Source organism: Nycticebus coucang, chromosome 24 (genome assembly GCF_027406575.1).
Source record: "Nycticebus coucang isolate mNycCou1 chromosome 24, mNycCou1.pri, whole genome shotgun sequence".
Taxonomy (NCBI): domain Eukaryota; kingdom Metazoa; phylum Chordata; class Mammalia; order Primates; family Lorisidae; genus Nycticebus; species Nycticebus coucang.
In genome coordinates, this window is record NC_069803.1 from 9,003,492 (window position 1) to 9,021,693 (window position 18,202).

At 38.3% G+C, this 18,202-nt stretch overlaps 1 protein-coding gene across 5 annotated transcripts in view; it reads left to right on the plus strand.

Moving 5' to 3' along the window:
- Window positions 1–18,202, plus strand: part of FUT10 (fucosyltransferase 10) — a 427,469-nt gene that overhangs the window by 152,427 nt on the left and 256,840 nt on the right. The window contains exons 4-5 of one of the 5 annotated variants that reach the window (XM_053578688.1): window positions 11,782–11,865; window positions 12,318–12,409. The exons of 3 other annotated variants lie outside the window; for them this stretch is intronic. In XM_053578688.1, the coding sequence (XP_053434663.1) occupies window positions 11,782–11,865; window positions 12,318–12,392 (159 nt within the window). In that variant the 3' untranslated portion in view covers window positions 12,393–12,409. Of the gene's footprint in view, window positions 1–3,409; window positions 3,762–11,781; window positions 11,866–12,317; window positions 12,410–18,202 lie in introns of those variants that run through there. One more of the 5 variants, XM_053578690.1, reaches the window with a different exon arrangement.

Consider the following 18,202-nt stretch of genomic DNA (forward strand, 5'->3'; position numbering starts at 1 on the left):
GAGATTTCTTTTCTTCTACTGAGTTTAGGCTTAGATTGTTCTTCTTTTTCCAATTCTATAAGATGGCTTGTGAGATTGTTGATGTGCTGTCTTTCTGTTTTTCGAATGTAGGCATCTAAAGCGATGAATTTTCCTCTCAAAACTGCTTTTGCAGTATCCCACAGGTTTTGGTAGCTTGTGTCTTCATTGTTGTTATGCTCAAGGAAGTTTACGATTTCCTGTTTTATTTCTTCCTGCACGCATCTGTTATTCAACAGAAGATAGTTTAATTTCCATGCCTTTATGTGGGGTCGAGCGTTTTTGTTAGAGTTGAGTTCTACCTTTAGTGCCTTGTGGTCTGAGAAGATACAAGGTAAAATTTCAATTCTTTTGATTCTGTTGATATTTGTTTTGTGTCCCAGGATATGATCAATTTTGGAGAATGTTCCATGGGGTGATGAGAAGAATGTATATTCTTTATCTTTGGGATGGAGTGTTCTATATGCCTCTATCAAGCACAATTGTTCTAGGGTCTCATTTAAATCTCTTATATCCTTGTTTAATTTCTGTTTAGAGGATCTGTCCAGCTCTGTAAGAGGAGTGTTAAAGTCCCCTGTTATTATGGTATTATCAGATATCATATTGCTCAGACTGAGAAGGTCTGTTTCAGGAATCTGGGAGCCTTCGTTATTAACCTGGATGGAAGTGGAAGGTATTATTCTTAGTAAAGCATCACAAGAATGGAGAAGCATGAATCCTTTGTACTCAATTTTGATATGAGGACAATTAATGACAATTAAGGTTATGGGGGGGAAGCAGAAAGAGGGATGGAGGGAGGGGTGTGGGGTCTTGGTGTGTGTCACACTTTATGGGGGCAAGACATGATTGCAAGAGGGACTTTACCGAACAATTGCCATCAGTGTAAGCTGGCTTATTGTACCCTCAATGAATCCCCAACAATAAAAAAAAAGAATCTGGGAGCATTTAAATTGGGGACATAAATATTTAGAATTGAAACATCTTCTTTTTGTATTTTTAGAGTCCACATTAATTGTCCATTCTATACCAATAGTTCATTTTCAAAACATATTAAAGAAAAAAATGGAATTTCTGAGGGTGATGATTTGCCTGGGCTAGCTTTCAAGATCATTTCAAGGCTTAGAGATTGTGTTCACAGAAAACTGAAAGAACTATTCAAACCCTTCCTACCCCTGGGCCTCACTAAGGCCTGTTCGAATGGTCGGGGGAAGGGTATATGTGTGACATTGGCAAACAGCTTTTCAAAAGATATAGGAGGTCATTCCTACTTTTCTGGCAGACACAGCTAACTGATTGTGGCATGTCAGAATGCCTAAAGGTGGCATTATTGAATGTTCTCCTCTTTGGACTCATAGGCTTGCATCTCAATGAAGTAGTTACAATTCCAAAATGCTAATGTGCTCATTATTGACAATAGAACAAAACATACTGTGAAAACAAATTAAAAGGTATTAGACCAGTTTTTATGTGCATTTATTTTACCATATTAGTTACAGCAAAACTTAAGGTAAGCTGCTTAAATATAAGTTGCTTCTGTTTTTTCTTGTTTAGCCAAAGAAAAGGCAAAAGGAATATTCCGATTTCCTCTAACTCTATTTTTGTCTTTCAGTTGATAATCACTTAAATTGTTGTGATTGGATGGAAACAATACTGTTAGAATATCAAACATTTTCGACTTCTCTGCTCTGCCCTCCTCTCCCTTGCATCGGTATGCAGACCTAGTGTATTAACAATCGATTGCTGTGTAACAAGATCACTACAGTCTTAATGGCTTAAAACAAATTACATTTGTTACCTCACAGTTTCTGTAGGTCAGGATTCTTGTCCTGGCTTACTGGGGTCCTCTGTAAGGCTGCATCAAGGTGTCAGTCAAGGATATATTCTCATCTGGAGGCTCAACCAGGGAAAGGTTTGCTTCTAAACTTACATGTTTTTTGGCTTATTTTCAAGGTTGTAGGACCAAGGGCTTTAGTTTCTTGCTGACAAGAGGCTGAAGGCTTCCCTCAGCCTGAAGAGGCCACCCTTATGGGCTTCCCCCACAGGGCTCCTCACTTCCTCAAAGCCAGCAAGGAGGCCAAAGACTCCAGGAAGGCCAGGGTGGAGGTCTTATCTGCATAATCACATCTCCTCTGTCACCTTTGCCTTTCTATTGGCTAGAAGGAAGTGAGAAGTAACACCCACATGCAAGGGGCTGTACACTGAATGTTTGTGGCCCCACCCCCACCCACCCCACAATTCATGTGTTGAAACCCTCACTCCCAATGTGATGGTACTTGGAGGTGAGGCCTTTGGGAGTTGATTAGGTCATGAGGGTGGAGCCTTCACTAATGGGATTAGTACCTTTATTAAAGAGACTCCAGAGAGCTCTCTTGCCTCTTTCAGCTACATGAGGCTGCAAGAAGATGCCTATCCATGAATCAGGAAATAGGAGCTCACCAGACAGTAAACCTGCTGGTGCTTTGATCTCAGACTCCCCAGGTGTGAGAAATAAATGTTTGTTGTTCATGCTACCCAGTCTATGATATTCTGTTTCAGCAGCCAGGATGGACTAGGACACAAGGGGTGCATATTGTACAAAGGAGGTGGGGAGACGATGGGAGCCACCCACAGTGAATCTAAATAAGCTTATTCTCTATTTTTTTTTTTTTTTTTTGCCTTTCCCTATGTAGGGAAAAGTTTCAGTATTGAAGAAGCTACCTCATGAGTAAATTTTATTCACTTAAAGATAAGTTATTAATAAATGATCCATCTTCAAAGAGGCTATAATAGAGATCACATGTAATCATCAGAAATATAGCTTCATGGAATTGGGATCAACTTTTTAAAAAATTAGCTTTATTGAGGTATAATTATATACAATAAACACACATTATAGGCGTACAATTGACAATGATATATGCAGATGCCCGTGAAGCCGTCACTTACAGTCAAGATGACAGACATTTCTGCCCATCCTCCCAGAACATCTTCATGACCCTTTCTAACCCATCACCCTCCACTCTTCTCCTCAAGCAACTACCCACCTGCTTCTTGTCACTTTTAATAAAGAAGCCAGGCAGTTTCCCGGAGTTTTATATAAATGAAATCACATAACATGCAATGCTATGATAATGTTGATATTCACGATTATTTATCAGTAAGCCATTTCTGAAGTAAGCATGTTCCAGAATTTGCTAGTCTACTTCCCTGTTAATGGAAATTTGAGTTGTTCCCAGTTTTTGGCTATTATAAATAAAAGCTATGAACAGTCATACCAAGTGCGAATGTACAAGTGTACTTCTGCACTGCTGGTGGGAATGCAAGCTAGTACGCTCCTTTTGGAAGGAAGTTTGGAGAAAACTCAGGGATCTAAATGTAGACCTGCCATTTGATCCTGCAATTTCTCTTCTAGGTATATATCCAAAGGACCAAAAATCATTTGGCAATAAAGATATTTGCACCAGATTGTTCACTGCAGCTCAATTCGTAATTGCCAAGTCATGGAAGCAGCCCAAGTGCCCATTGACCCATGAATGGATTAATAAATTGTGGTTTATGTATACCGTGGAATACTATGCAGCAGTAAAAAAAATGGAGACTTTAGCTCCTTTATGTTTACATGGATGGAGCTGTAAAATATTCTTCTCAGTAGAGTATATCAGGAATGGGGAAAAAAGTATCCAATGTACTCAGTACTACTGTGAAACCAATTTATAATAACTCACACTTGCATATGAAAAATGAAACACAACTTTAGGCTATGATGAAGGAGGGAAGGGGAGGAGGAGGGATAGTAGGGGGACCACAACTATGGAGCACATTGCAAGTACAAGTTGGTTCTATCATGTGTAGAACACAAATGTCCTAATGCTATAATTGGGTAAATGAGATGAAAGCTATGCTGATTAGGATGATGTAAGCACTCCAATTTGCACAAATAATCAATACACTGAAATGGGCACAAATGTATTTATGATCTATGTACAAAAGACTTAATAAATAATAATTAAAAAAACAAGTCTTTGTATGGACATATTAATGTGTATTTAACATTTTGTGAAACTATCAAACTATTTTCCACAGTTGTTCCAGCTACCCTTTTCACCAGCACTGTGAGAGTTTCAGTCATTAACACCTGATATACTTGGTCTTTTAATATCTGACATTCTAGGGGTATACAGTGGCATCTCACTGTGGTTTAATAACTTGTACTTCACTAATGATAAATGATGTTGAACATCTTCAATTGCTTATTTGCCATTAAGATTGTCATTGGTGAAGTGTCTCTTCAAATCTTTTACTGATTTTTTAAAATTTGGTTGTCTTATTAATATTATTGCATTGAGGCTCGGCGCCTGTAGCTCAAGAGACTAAGGCGCCAGCCACATACACCAGAGCTAGCGGGTTCAAATCCAGCCCAGGCCTGCCAAACAGCAATGACAACTATAACCAAAAAGTAGCTGGGTGTTGTGGCGGATGCCTGTAGTCCCAGCTACTTGGGAGGTTGAGGCAAGAGGATTGCTTAAATCCAAGAGTTTGAGGTTGCTGTGAGCTGTGACACCCCAGCACTCTACCCAGAGCGACAGCTTGAGACTCTGTCTCAAAAAAGAAATATATTATTGCTTTGAAAGTGTTCTTCATATGTTTTAAACATAAGTCATTTGTCAATTATATCATTAAAAAATATTTTCCTTCAGTCTGTGGGTTGTCTTTTCATTTTCTTAACAGTGTCTTTTGAAGTATAAAGTTTTTAATTTTGATGAAGTCCAGCCTATCAGTGTTTTATAGTTCATACTTTTGTGTCCTGTTTAAGAAATCTTTGTCTTAAAAAAAAAAATAACCAGGTGTTGTGGCAGTCGCCTGTAGTCCCAGGTACTTGGGAGGCTGAGGCAAGAGAATAGCTTAAGCCCAAGAGTTGGAGGTTGCTGTGAGCTGTGATGCTACAGCACTCTACAGAGGGTGACATAGTGAGACTCTCAAAAAAAAAAAAAGAAAGAAAGAAAGATAAAAGAAATCTTTGTCTAACCAAGAGTCTCTAAGATTTGTTTCTGCTTTCTTCTAGAAACTTTATAGTTTTAACACTTACATTTAGGTCTGTGGTCCACTTAGAGTTTATTTTTATAATGCAGTGTGGGCTAAGTTAACTGAGGTCAGTTTATTTGGATACTCGATTGTGTCACCATAATTCATTGGAAACATTATTCTTTCCTGATTGAATTACCTTGGATTCTTTTTCATTTATCAATCATTGGCCTTTATGCCTGGGTCAGTTTCTAGACTTATCAATATGTTTATATTTATGCTAATTCCACACTTTCTTCAGTTTTGTAGCTATATAAAAACTCTTTTAAAAAAAGACTTAAAAAGTCTGTAGTGTTGGTCTCCCAACTCTGTTCTTTTCAAAAATTATTTTCACCATTTTAGCTCTTTTACTTTTCCATATACATTTTAGATTCATTTTGTTGATTTCTGCAGGTGTTTGGTGGGAGTTTTCATTGAGATTGTGTTGACTCTATGTATCAATTTGAAGAGAACTGATAATGGCATTGCCCAATGTAATGTATCTGACCATTTGCTTGTCTTTAATTTCTCTAAACAGCATTCTGTAGTTTCTGGTGTACATATTTTGTGTCTTTCTGGTCAAATTTATCCCCACGTAGTTTATATATTTTGATACTATAGTAAATGGTATTTAAACCAATTTTTATTTTCTGATTATAGCTAGTATATAGGAAAACCTGATTTTTTTATATTGACTTTGTTTAACTCATTGATTAGTTCAGGTCTCTTTTTTGTAGATTTATTGGGATTTTTCTATACAGATGATCATGTTGTCTACAAAGAAAGACAACTGATTTCCCCTACGTCCAATCTGTTTGTCTTTTAAGTCTTCCTTCTTTCCTTCCCTAAGCAATGACTAAATCCTACACAACAATTTTTGAGTGGTATTATTGGGCTCATACATCTTGTTCTCAGTCATAGGAAGAAAGCATTCAGTCTTTCATTGCTAGATATGATGTTAGCTGTAGGATTTTATTTAATGCTTGTTGTCAAGTTGAGGAAGTTTGCTTCTCTTTTTAGTTTAATCAGAATTTTTATCATGAGTGGATATTAAATTTTGTCAAATGATTTTCTATATCTATTTAGATGATTGTATGATTTTTCCTTTTTGGTTTGTTAAATGATAAGTTATGATGATGGTGTTTGAAGGTTAAATTGACCTTGCTTTCCTGGGGTGAACCTCACTTGGTCATAATGTACTATCCTTCTTATTTATTGTTGTATTTGAGTTGCTAAAATCTAAATTTTTTGTAAAGTATTTTTTGTGTTTATAATCATGAGATACACTGGTCTATACTTTTCATCTAGTACCTTCATCTAGTTTTCATATATGGGAATGATGGCCTAATAGAATAAGTTGGGAAAAGCTCCTTCCTGTTGTGTTTTCTAAAAAAACTTGCACAGAATTGGTGTTTTTCTTTCTTAAATATTTTGTTGAATTTTCCAGTGAAGCCATCACTATCTAGATTTTCCTTTATGGGAAAGTTTTTATCTCTAAATTAAATTATTTTAACAAAGGCCATTGATGTTACCTGTTTCTTTTTGAGTGAGCTTTGGTAGATTATGTCTTTCAAGGAATTTTTAAAATTTAAAGCAAGTTGTCAAAGTGGTATACACAATTATTAATATTCCTTTTTTTTAATGTCTATAGTATCTGTATGCCACCTCTCTTGTTTCTGATATTATTTTGTTTTCTCTTTTTTCATGTTCAATATGAATAGAGATTTTTTTTTCATTTTATTGATCTGTTCACGTAATTAGCTTTTAGTTGCATTTTTTGGTTGTTTTTGCTGTTATACACAGGGAGGACATAAAGTTCGAGAGCATTTAAAACAGTTTCACATAGTAAATTGCACATGAACTTTATGGACACCCGGTATTTTAATGATATCTGCTCCTGTTTTTATTGTTTTTATTCTTCATACGTTGGGCTTAATTTGGTCTTCTTTTCCAAATTTCTTTCTTTTTTTTTTAATTATGTATTTTTCATTGATGTATAATAATTATACATATTTATGGCTACATAATGATGGTTTTGATACATATAATATATCTTTCATCTCAAAGATATGCTTTCATTTATCTTTTTTAAATTAAATCATAGCTGTGTATACTAATGCAATCATGGACTACAATGTGCATGTTAAATTTACTAAGTGTAGAGTATAAATGTCTTAACACAATAACTAAGAAAATGTGGTTTCATCACAGGGATGCAAGACTGGTTTAACATACGCAAGTCCATAAACGTTATCCACCATATTAACAGAGGCAAAAATAAAGATCGCATGATCCTCTCAATAGATGCAGAAAAAGCATTTGATAAAATCCAGCATCCTTTTCTAATTAGAACACTGAAGAGTATAGGCATAGGTGGCACATTTCTAAAACTGATTGAAGCTATCTATGACAAACCCACAGCCAATATTTTACTGAATGGAGTAAAACTGAAAGCTTTTCCTCTTAGAACTGGAACCAGACAAGGTTGTCCTCTGTCACCTTTACTATTCAATGTAGTGCTGGAAGTTCTAGCCAATACAATTAGGAAAGACAAGGAAATAAAGGGAATCCAAATGGGAGCAGAGGAGGTCAAACTCTCCCTCTTTGCTGATGACATGATCTTATACTTAGAGAACCCAAAAGACTCAACCACAAGACTCCCAGAAGTCATCAAAAAATACAGTAATGTTTCAGGATATAAAATCAATGTCCACAAGTCAGTAGCCTTTGTGTACACCAATAACAGTCAAGATGAGAAGCTAATTAAGGACACAACTCCCTTCACCATAGTTTCAAAGAAAGTGAGATACCTAGGAATATACCTAACGAAGGAGGTGAAGGACCTCTGTAAAGAAAACTATGAAATCCTCAGAAAGGAAATAGCAGAGGATATTAACAAATGGAAGAACATACCATGCTCATGGACGGGAAGAATCAACATTGTTAAAATGTCTATACTTCCCAAAGCAATCTACGTATTCAATGCCATTCCTATCAAAATACCAACATTGTACTTTCAAGATTTGGAAAAAATGATTCTGTGTTTTGTATGGAACCGGAAAAAAACCCCGTATAGCTAAGGCAGTTCTTCGTAACAAAAATAAAGCTGGGGGCATCAGCATACCAGATTTTAGTCTGTACTACAAAGCCATAGTGCTCAAGACAGCATGGTACTGGCACAAAAACAGAGACATAGACACTTGGAATCGAATTGAAAACCAAGAAATGAAACTAACATTTTACAACCACCTAATCTTTGATAAACCAAACAAGAACATACCTTGGGGGAAAGACTCCCTATTCAATAAATGGTGTTGGGAGAACTGGATGTCTACATGTAAAAGACTGAAACTGGACCCACACCTTTCCCCACTCACAATAATTGACTCAAGATGGATAAAGGACTTAAATTTAAGGCATGAAACAATAAAAATCCTCCAAGAAAGCATAGGAAAAACACTGGAAGATATTGGCCTGGGGAAAGACTCCATGAAGAAGACTGCCATGGCAATTGCAACAACAACAAAAATAAACAAATGGGACTTCATTAAACTGAAAAGCTTCTGTACAGCTAAGGAGACAATAACCAAAGCAAAGAGACAACCTACACAATGGGAAAGGATATTTGCATATTTTCAATCAGACAAAAGCTTGATAAATAGGATCTATAGAGAACTCAAATTAATCCACATGAAAAAAGCCAACAATCCCTTATATCAATGGGCAAGAGACATGAATAGAACTTTCTCTAAAGACGACAGATGAATGGCTAACAAACACATGAAAAAATGTTCATCATCTCTATATATTAGAGAAATGCAAATCAAAACAACCCTGAGATATCATCTAACCCCAGTGAGAATGGCCCACATCACAAAATCTCAAAACTGCAGATGCTGGCGTGGATGTGGAGAGAAGGGAACACTTTTACACTGCTGGTGGGACTGCAAACTAGTACAACCTTTCTGGAAGGAAGTATGGAGAAACCTCAAAGCACTCAAGCTAGACCTCCCATTTGATCCTGCAATCCCATTACTGGGCATCTACCCAGAAGGAAAGAAATCCTTTTATCATAAGGACACTTGTACTAGACTGTTTATTGCAGCTCAATTTACAATTGCCAAAATGTGGAAACAGCCTAAATGCCCACCAACCCAGGAATGAATTAACAAGCTGTGGTATATGTATACCATGGAAGACTATTCAGCCATTAAAAAAAATGGAGACTTTACATCCTTCGTATTAACCTGGATGGACATGGAAGACATTATTCTTAGTAAAGCATCACAAGAATGGAGAAGCATGAATCGTATGTACTCAATTTTGATATGAGGACAATTAATGACAATTATGGTTATGGGGGGGGGAACAGAAAGAGGGAAGGAGGGAGGGGGGTGGGGCCTTGGTGTGTGTTACACTTTATGGGGGCAAGACATGATTGCAAGAGGGACTTTACCTAACAATTGCAATCAGTGTAACCTGGCTTATTGTACCCTCAATGAATCCCCAACAATAAAAAAAAAAAAAGAAAAAGAAAATGTGGTGAAGGCTATATTAACCAGTTTGATGAAAATATTTCAAATGGTATATAAAAATCCAAATTTCTTAAGATGGTACTTGGGTCATTGATTTTAAATCTTTCTATTTTCCTAACATGCATGTTTAATGTTATAAATTTCCCTCTGATCAATGCCTTAACTACTTTCCACAAATTTAGCTTGTGTTTATTTTAATTAAGTTCAAAATAATTTTTAAATTTCTATTGTGGATTTCTTCTTTGACCCATACATTGCTTTTTATCGTGTTTTTTAGAGTTTGCATCTTCGGAGATTTTCCAAAAATCTTTCTGATATTAATTTTTAAATTCTTAAAATTCTAATTTTTTTTTTCAGTTCTTTTGGCCGGGGTTGGGTTTGAAAGTGCCACCCCCAGTATATAGGGCCGTCGCCCCTCTCCTTGAACCACAGGCACTGCCCCAAATTTATTTCTTTTTGAGATGGATTTCACTGTGCTTCCCAGGATGGAGTACAGTAGCTGTGCACAGTCGCATCATGGTGCACTTCACCCTTGAACTCCCAGCCTCAGACAGTCTTCTGTGTACTGCTGTTCTTGGCTCTGATACTGATTTTTAATTTAATTCCACTGTGTTATGAGAACATGCCTTATGTGACTGGAATCATTTTAAATTTGAGACTTATTTTATGGCTCAGAATATGATCTACCTTAGTATTAATAAATGTTTTTTTGTGCACATGGAAAGAATGTGTATTCTGCGGTTGTTGGGGAGAATGTTTTATAAATGTCAATTTGAGCCTGTTTGGGTTATTGCTCAAATCTGTATTCTCTGTGATCTTCTGTTTTTTTCTGTTATTCACTGAGAGGGTATTGACTCTATCGTCGTGGGTTTGCCTATTTCTTCTTTCCGTTTTGTTGATATTAGCTTCACATATTTCCAGGCTCTCTTACTATGTACTTACGTATTTAGTCTTGCTGTGTCCTCTTTGTGAATTGACCCATTTATCATTTTGGTCTCTAATCCCCTTCAAGGGAGGTGCTGGTTTGGTTGCAAATGTTCTGTTTGCTGAGCAGCAGGACAAAGCAGAGTCTGCCAGCATTTGGCATTGAAAGCTGCAGGTAATGCCACATGTTTTAAGTCACGGATTAGCCTAGATTGCCCCCAAAACTTCTCCGGAGCAGAGGGCTTATGTACAGTTATTTTACTGGGAAATACAAGCTTAGTGAGCCAGAGTGAGGACAAGACCAGTGAAGCTGGTGGACCGATTGAAACTGCCGGGAATATGCAAGAACCTTATTTATCCCCTGGCCACCACATGAGGCCACTCTAACCAGAGGACTATGGTGAAATTTAGAGCCTCAGGTCATCTGAGTTAATCTAAGTTTGCCAACTCAGCGGATAGTCTTTGAAAATCTGAGTATTATGAACATTCTAATTTTCCCAACTCCCTAAGCTTTCTGACCACCTTCATCAACATTACACCAAAGAAGCTCTAGGGTCTTCATCTCACTTACAACAGACCGTTAACCATGTTCAGATTTCAAGCAGTCATTCAACAAATCATGGGATCAGCTGCAGGTGCTCTTGCCAGACTGTTGAATTTCATATCATGAGTGAATCCCTGAAAGTCCATACTTTCCTATTTAGCCTCCTACTCCTCCCATGCTAGTCCAGCCTCCTCCTGAAGCACATGCTTTGCAGTTTTGGACAGTATAGTTCTGTGGGTCTTTCTTTGGGTATTTAAGATCTTTCCTGTTAGAGCAGAGGCTCAACTTGTTTGCTTACATGCTGAGTGCTTTGCTGGTGATAAAATAGGTGATATGGTGGTGCCTATAGCTCAAACGTCTAAGGCGCCAGCCACATACACCAGGGCTGGCAGGTTCAAATCCAGCCTGAGCCTGCCAAACAACAATGACAACTGCAACCAAAAACAGCTGGGCATTGTGGTGGGCGCCTGTAGTCCTAGCTACTCGGGAACCTGAGGCAAGACAGTTGCTTAAGCCCAGGAGTTGGAGGCTGCTGTGAGCTGTGATGCCACAGCACTCTATATCAGGGCAATAGCTTGAGGCTCTGGCTCAAAAAAAAAAAAAAAAAAAAGCAGGTGATATTAGTTTTACTGGTGCTTTACCACCAGCAGTGGGACTTTTATTGCTAGCAGGTGAATAATACTTTTTAGGGCTACTCCTGATATCACCTATGTTAACCAGGGTTCCACAGAAAACCAATGGAAGGAGAGGCACATGTGCTGTGATGTTGTGGGGCGTACAGTCCTAGAGAGGACGGATGAGCAGGTGAGTGAAGCAGTGAAGGGAAGCGGAAAATGTGAGGACGTCACTGAGCTAAATATCATCACTCTCCCCTTTTAAGTGGGACTGACTGTTGATCCTTGGGGCCCTATCCTTGAAAAGCATATACTACATCCCAAGATCATTCCTCTGACTAAGAAAGGGCAGAGAATTTATCCACAAGCTCCAATATCCGTTTGGTCAAAAATTTTCCCACCGGGCTTAATTTTGCCTGACTTTTGGGTTGCACATGTGTGATATGGGTGCTGAGAAGAGTTCCAAATTACACTGGAGGGCAGGAAGTGACAGTTGTACGGAAGGAGGGGAGGCGTGCAGTCAATCAGAGCCCTTCACAACTAGAACAAGAGGTGGGTGAGGCTGAGAGGTTCAGGTACATAGTGGTGTCTGCTAAATTCAGGGCCCTGACCTTCATACATGCCTCCTCTCCCCTGTCCAAGAACCCACAAGTTTCTTTGGAGGATATCCCTCAACTTCTGCTGAGGTGGGAGAACATCGTCTTTTGCTTGTGCTGAGTGATCTGGGTCTTCAGTTGCTTTTTACCAAAATGGCAGGTAACTCTTCCATTCCTAGCCCTGTCTTTCCACGCACTTCCAGAGATTCTCTGTACCACATCCCTTGTATCTCGGGCTCTCTGCCACGTACACTGAATTGCTTTTCTGCTTTCTCACTCTTTGTTAGAACTCAGCTTTCTCATGTCAACTGAGTCATTTGTCCCTGTCTATTAACTTTTCAATTTCCAAACTTTTGTTGCCACGTTTGCTATCATTTTGTTTTTCCTTGTGAATCTGTGCATTTAGGCATATATAAAACTCCTTGCTGTCATTTTGTGAGCTTTCTGGAGGGAAGGAAGTTAAAAGTGCTGTATCTACTCAGCCTTTTTTATCTGGTAGTTTACACTCATTTTATTTACTAAACAAATTTATTGGAAAGCAAATGTATTTCAGGTATACTCTGTTTCTGCCATTTATTGTGGTAGATAATGGTAAGCAATAAAGGACATGGTCCCTGGTCATGGGGCTTACAATTTAGATATTATTAAATAATCAGTGAAATAAACTTTGATGTGCATTGTGAAAGACTGATTCTCTAAAATGGGAGATGAGAATACTTCTGGTGAAGATTCTACGAGGATCTTCACAGGCCATCCTAATCGCAGAAGCCCAGTTGTTATTACTGCTGCTGCAGTGTCAGGACCACAGCTGTCCAGTGATGCCCTGACCACAGCTGTCCAGTGAAGCCATGACGACAGCTGTCCAGTGATGCCCTGACCACAGCTGTTCCAGTGATGCCCTGACCAGGGATGTCCAGTGATGCCCTGACCACGGCTGTCCAGTGATGCCTTGACCATGGCTGTCCAGTGATGCCCTGACCAAGGCTGTTCCAGTGATGCCCTGACCACAGCTGTCCAGTGATGCCCTGAACCACCAGCTGAGAGCCTGGACTCCAGTAACAACAGATGCTTTTAAGCACACTCTCATTTTAAAGCTTGCTGGAGTAATACATCCTTTAGTACTAAATTACTACCAGGAATAATAACCTTAAGTCATCAAATGGACACTTTCCAAGAGAGAATGAGCTGTGTTACATTTTCATTTTTTCAACCAACTTTTATCTAATATCTACTAAGTGTAAGACCTTTCTGTGTCACAGATGTCAGTAAGAAGTCATTTAATAGGCATACCTTGGGTCGATATTTTCCCCCTAATGATCAAACATGATATAGCTTGGATGGTTTTTTAAAAGCAGAATGATTAATAAGTTATGAAAGTGGAGGCGTGGTGCCCAAAGCTCAGTGTTTAGGGCTCCGGCCACATACACCAGGGCTGGCGTGTTTGAACCTGGCCCAGGCCTGCTAACAATGATGGCAACTACAACAACAAAAACAGCTGGGCGTTGTAGCGGGTGCCTGTAGTCCTAGCTACTTGGGAGGCTAAGCCAAGAGAATTGCTAAGAGTTTGAGGTTGCTGTGAGCTGTGATGCCACAGCACTCTACCGAGAGCAACATAGTGAGACTCTGTCTAAAAAAAAAAATGTGGGGAGAGTTTCTAGGGAAAAAACAAGGATTTAGTATAACATGACCCTAAAACTTGGCAGTTTCTCATTTGTTTTAAAACTGAACAAAACAGATAATTTGCCTTAAGGTTAGTAGAATTTGCTTTTTAACTGGAGTTGCCTATAGTCATTTTCCATTGCTCTTAATATTTTAAATTAAAGATATGTGGGAACAATACCAGCTGGGAGATTATTAGGTGCCATCTCTACATATAAGCCATCTATTTCCTTATTTTTATAATTCTTCACTTACCTACGTGGTGTTCTTAGAACCATAGAACATCAGAGTTGAAAGTAGGTTAGGGATCCCCTAATTCAACATTTCTTCAGTGCGGAAGCCTGGCTTTTCCATTTTGACTCCTGTTTTATATCACACCTTTCTGCAGAAATCCCCCTTCTGTTCATGATGTCATCTACCTTTTCCACTATCTTCTCTAACATATTAATGATAATCATTTTAAAGTTCCTCAACATCGGAGTCATTTCTGAGTTTAGTTCAGTTTATTTCTTTATTTCTTGACAATGTGTTTATTTTTTTATTAATGTGTTTTATGATTTTTGGTTGATTGCTGGACATCATGTAAAAAAGTATGGAGACTGAGGTCAATAATATTCACGTGAGCATAGATTCAAAAGGGGGGAGAGTGAAAGGAAGTGAGGGATGAAAACTTACCTGTGGGGTACAGTGTGCACTATTCAGGTGATAGGTACTCTAAAGGCTCTGAGGTCAGCGCTGTACAATATGTGTACATACAGGTCACAAAATTTATCCCATACCCCCTAAGTCTATTAAGATGTTTTTTATTTATTTTTGTTTTTTTTTATCGTTGGGGATTCATTGAGGGTACAATAAGCCAGGTTACATTGATTGTAATTGTTAGGCAAAGTCCCTCTTGCAATCATGTCTTGCCCCCATAAAGTGTGACACACACCAAGGCCCCACCCCCCTCCCTCCATCCCTCTTTTGGCTTTTCCTCCCCCCCCATAACCTTAATTGTCATTAATTGTCCTCATATCAAAATTGAGTACATAGGATTCATGCTTCTCCATTCTTGTGATGCTTTACTAAGAATAATGTCTTCCACTTCCATCCAGGTTAATACAAAGGATGTAAAGTCTCCATTTTTTTTAATAGCCGAATAGTATTCCATGGTGTACATATACCACAGCTTGTTATAATCCATTCCTGGGTTGGTGGGCATTTAGATTGTTTCCACATTTTGGCGATTGTAAATTGAGCTGCAATAAACAGTCTAGTACAAGTCTCGTTATGATAAAAGGGTTTTTTCCTTCTGGGTAGATGCCCAGTAATGATATTGCAGGATCAAATGGGAGGTATAGCTTGAGTACTTTGAGGTTTCTCCATGCTTCCTTCCAGAAAGGTTGTACTAGTTTGCAGTCCCACCAGCAGTGTAAAAGTATTCCCTTCTCTCCACGTCCACGCCAGCATCTGCAGTTTTGAGACTTTGTGATGTGGGCCATTCTCACTGGGGTTAGATGAAATCTCAGGGTTGTTTTGATTTGCATTTCTCTAATATATAGAGATGATGAACATTTCTTCATGTGTTTGTTAGCCATTCGTCTGTCATCTTTAGAGAAGGTTCTATTCATGTCTCTTGCCCATTGATACATGGGATTGTTGGCTTTTTTCATGTGGATTAATCTGAGTTCTCTATAGATTCTAGTTATCAAGCTTTTGTCTGATTGAAAATATGCAAATATCCTTTCCCATTGTGTAGGTTGTCTCTTTGCTTTGGTTATTGTCTCCTTAGCTGTACAGAAGCTTTTGAGTTTAATGAAGTCCCATTTGTTTATTTTTGTTGTTGTTGCAATTGCCATGGCAGTCTTCTTCATGGAGTCTTTCCCCAGGCCAATATCTTCCAATGTTTTCCCTATGCTTTCTTTGAGGATTTTTCTTGTTTCATGCCTTAAATTTAAGTCCTTTATCCATCTTGAATCAATTTTTGTGAGTGTAGAAAGGTGTGGATCCACTTTCAGTCTTTTACATGGAGGCATCCAGTTCTCCCAACACCATTTATTGAAAAGGGAGTCTTTCCCCCAAGGTATGTTCTTGTTTGGTTTATCGAAGATTAGGTGGTTGTAAGATGTTAGTTTCATTTCTTGGTTTTCAATTAGATTCCAAGTGTCTATGTCTCTGTTTTTGTGCCACTACCTAGCTGTCTTGACCACTATGGCTTTGTAGTACAGACTAAAATCTGGTATGCTGATGCCCCCAGCTTTATTTTTATTACTAAGAACTGCCTTAGCTATGCAGGGTTTTTTCCGGTTCCATATAAAACGCAGAATCATTTTCTCCAAATCTTGAAAGTACAATGTTGGTATTTTGATAGGAATGGCATTGAATACGGAGATTGCTTTGGAAGTATAGACATTTTAACAATGTTGATTCTTCCCATCCATTAGCATGGTATGTTCTTCCATTTGATAATATCCTCTGCTATTTCCTTTCTGAGGATTTCATAATTTTCTTTATAGAGGTCCTTCACCTCCTTCGTTAGGTACATTCCTAGGTATTTAATTTTCTTTCTTTTTTTTTTTTTTTTTTCTTGTAGAGACAGGGTCTCACTTTATTGCCCTCAGTAGAGTGCCGTGGCCTCACACAGCTCACAGCAACTTCCAACTCCTGGGCTTAGGCGATTCTCCTGTCTCAGCCTCCCGAGTAGCTGGGACTACAGGCGCCCGCCACAACGCCCAGCTATTTTTTTTTGTTGTTGCAGTTTGGACGGGGCTGGGTTTGAACCCGCCACCCTCGGCATATGGGGCCGGCGCCCTGCTCACTGAGCCACAGGCGCTGCCCCAATTTTCTTTGAAACTATGTTGAAGGGAGTTGTGTACTTAATTAGCTTCTCATCTTGACTGTTATTTGTGTATACAAAGGCTACTGACTTGTGGACATTGATTTTATATCCTGAAACATTACTGTATTTTTTGATGACTTCTAGGAGTCTTGTGGTTGAGTTTTTGGGGTTCTCTAAGTATAAGATCATGTCGTCAGCAAAGAGGGAGAGTTTGACCTCCTCTGCTTCCATTTGGATTCCCTTTATTTCCTTGTCTTTCCTAATTGTATTGGCTAGAACTTCCAGCACTATGTTGAATAGTAAAGGTGACAGACAACAACCTTGTCTGGTTCCAGTTCTAAGAGGAAAAGCTTTCAGTTTTACTCCATTCAGTAAAATATTAACTGTGGGTTTGTCATAGATAGCTTCAGTCAGTTTTAGAAATGTGCCACTTATGCCTATACTCTTCAGTGTTCTAATTAGAAAAGGATGCTGGATTTTATCAAATGCTTTTTCTGCATCTATTGAGAGGATCAGATGATCTCTATTTTTGCCTCTGTTAACATGGTGGATAATGTTTATGGACTTGCGTATGTTAAACCAGCCTTGCATCCCTGGGATGAAGCCTACTTGATCATGATGAATGACTTTTTTGATGATAAGCTGTAATCTATTGGCTAGGATTTTGTTGAGAATTTTTGTGTCTATATTCATGAGTGAGATTGGTCTGAAATTCTCCTTTTTGTTTGGGTCTTTTCCTGGTTTTGGTATCAGGGTGATGTTTGCTTCACAGAATGTGTTGGGGAAGAATCTTTCTTCCTCAATTTTTTGGAATAATTTCTGCAGTACAGGAATAAGCTCTTCCTTGAAGGTTTGATTGAATTCTGGAGTGAAGCCATCTGGACCAGGGCATTTTTTGGTTGGAAGCTTTTTTATTGTTTCTTTGATCTCAGTGCTTGAAATTGGTCTGTTTAGGAGCTCTATTTCTTCCTGGCTAAGTCTAGGGAGAGGGTTTGATTCCAAATATTGATCCATTTCCTTCACATTGTCAAATTTCTGGGCGTAGAGTTTCTGGTAGTATTCAGAGATGATCTCTTGTATCTCTGTGGGATCAGTTGTTATTTCCCCTTTATCATTTCTGATTGAGGTTACTAGAGATTTTACTTTTCTATTCCTTGTTAGTCTGGCCAATGGTTTATCTATTTTATTAATTTTTTTTTTTTTTTCAAAAAACCAACTCCTTGTTTCATTAATTTTCTGAATGATTCTTTTGTTTTTAATTTCATTGATCTCTGATTTGATTTTGGAAATTTCTTTTCTTCTACTGAGTTTAGGCTTAGATTATTCTTCTTTTTCCAATTCCATAAGATGGCTTGTGAGATTGTTGATGTGCTCTCTTTCTGTTTTTCGAATGTAGGCATCTAAAGCGATGAATTTTCCTCTCAAAACTGCTTTTGCAGTATCCCACAAGT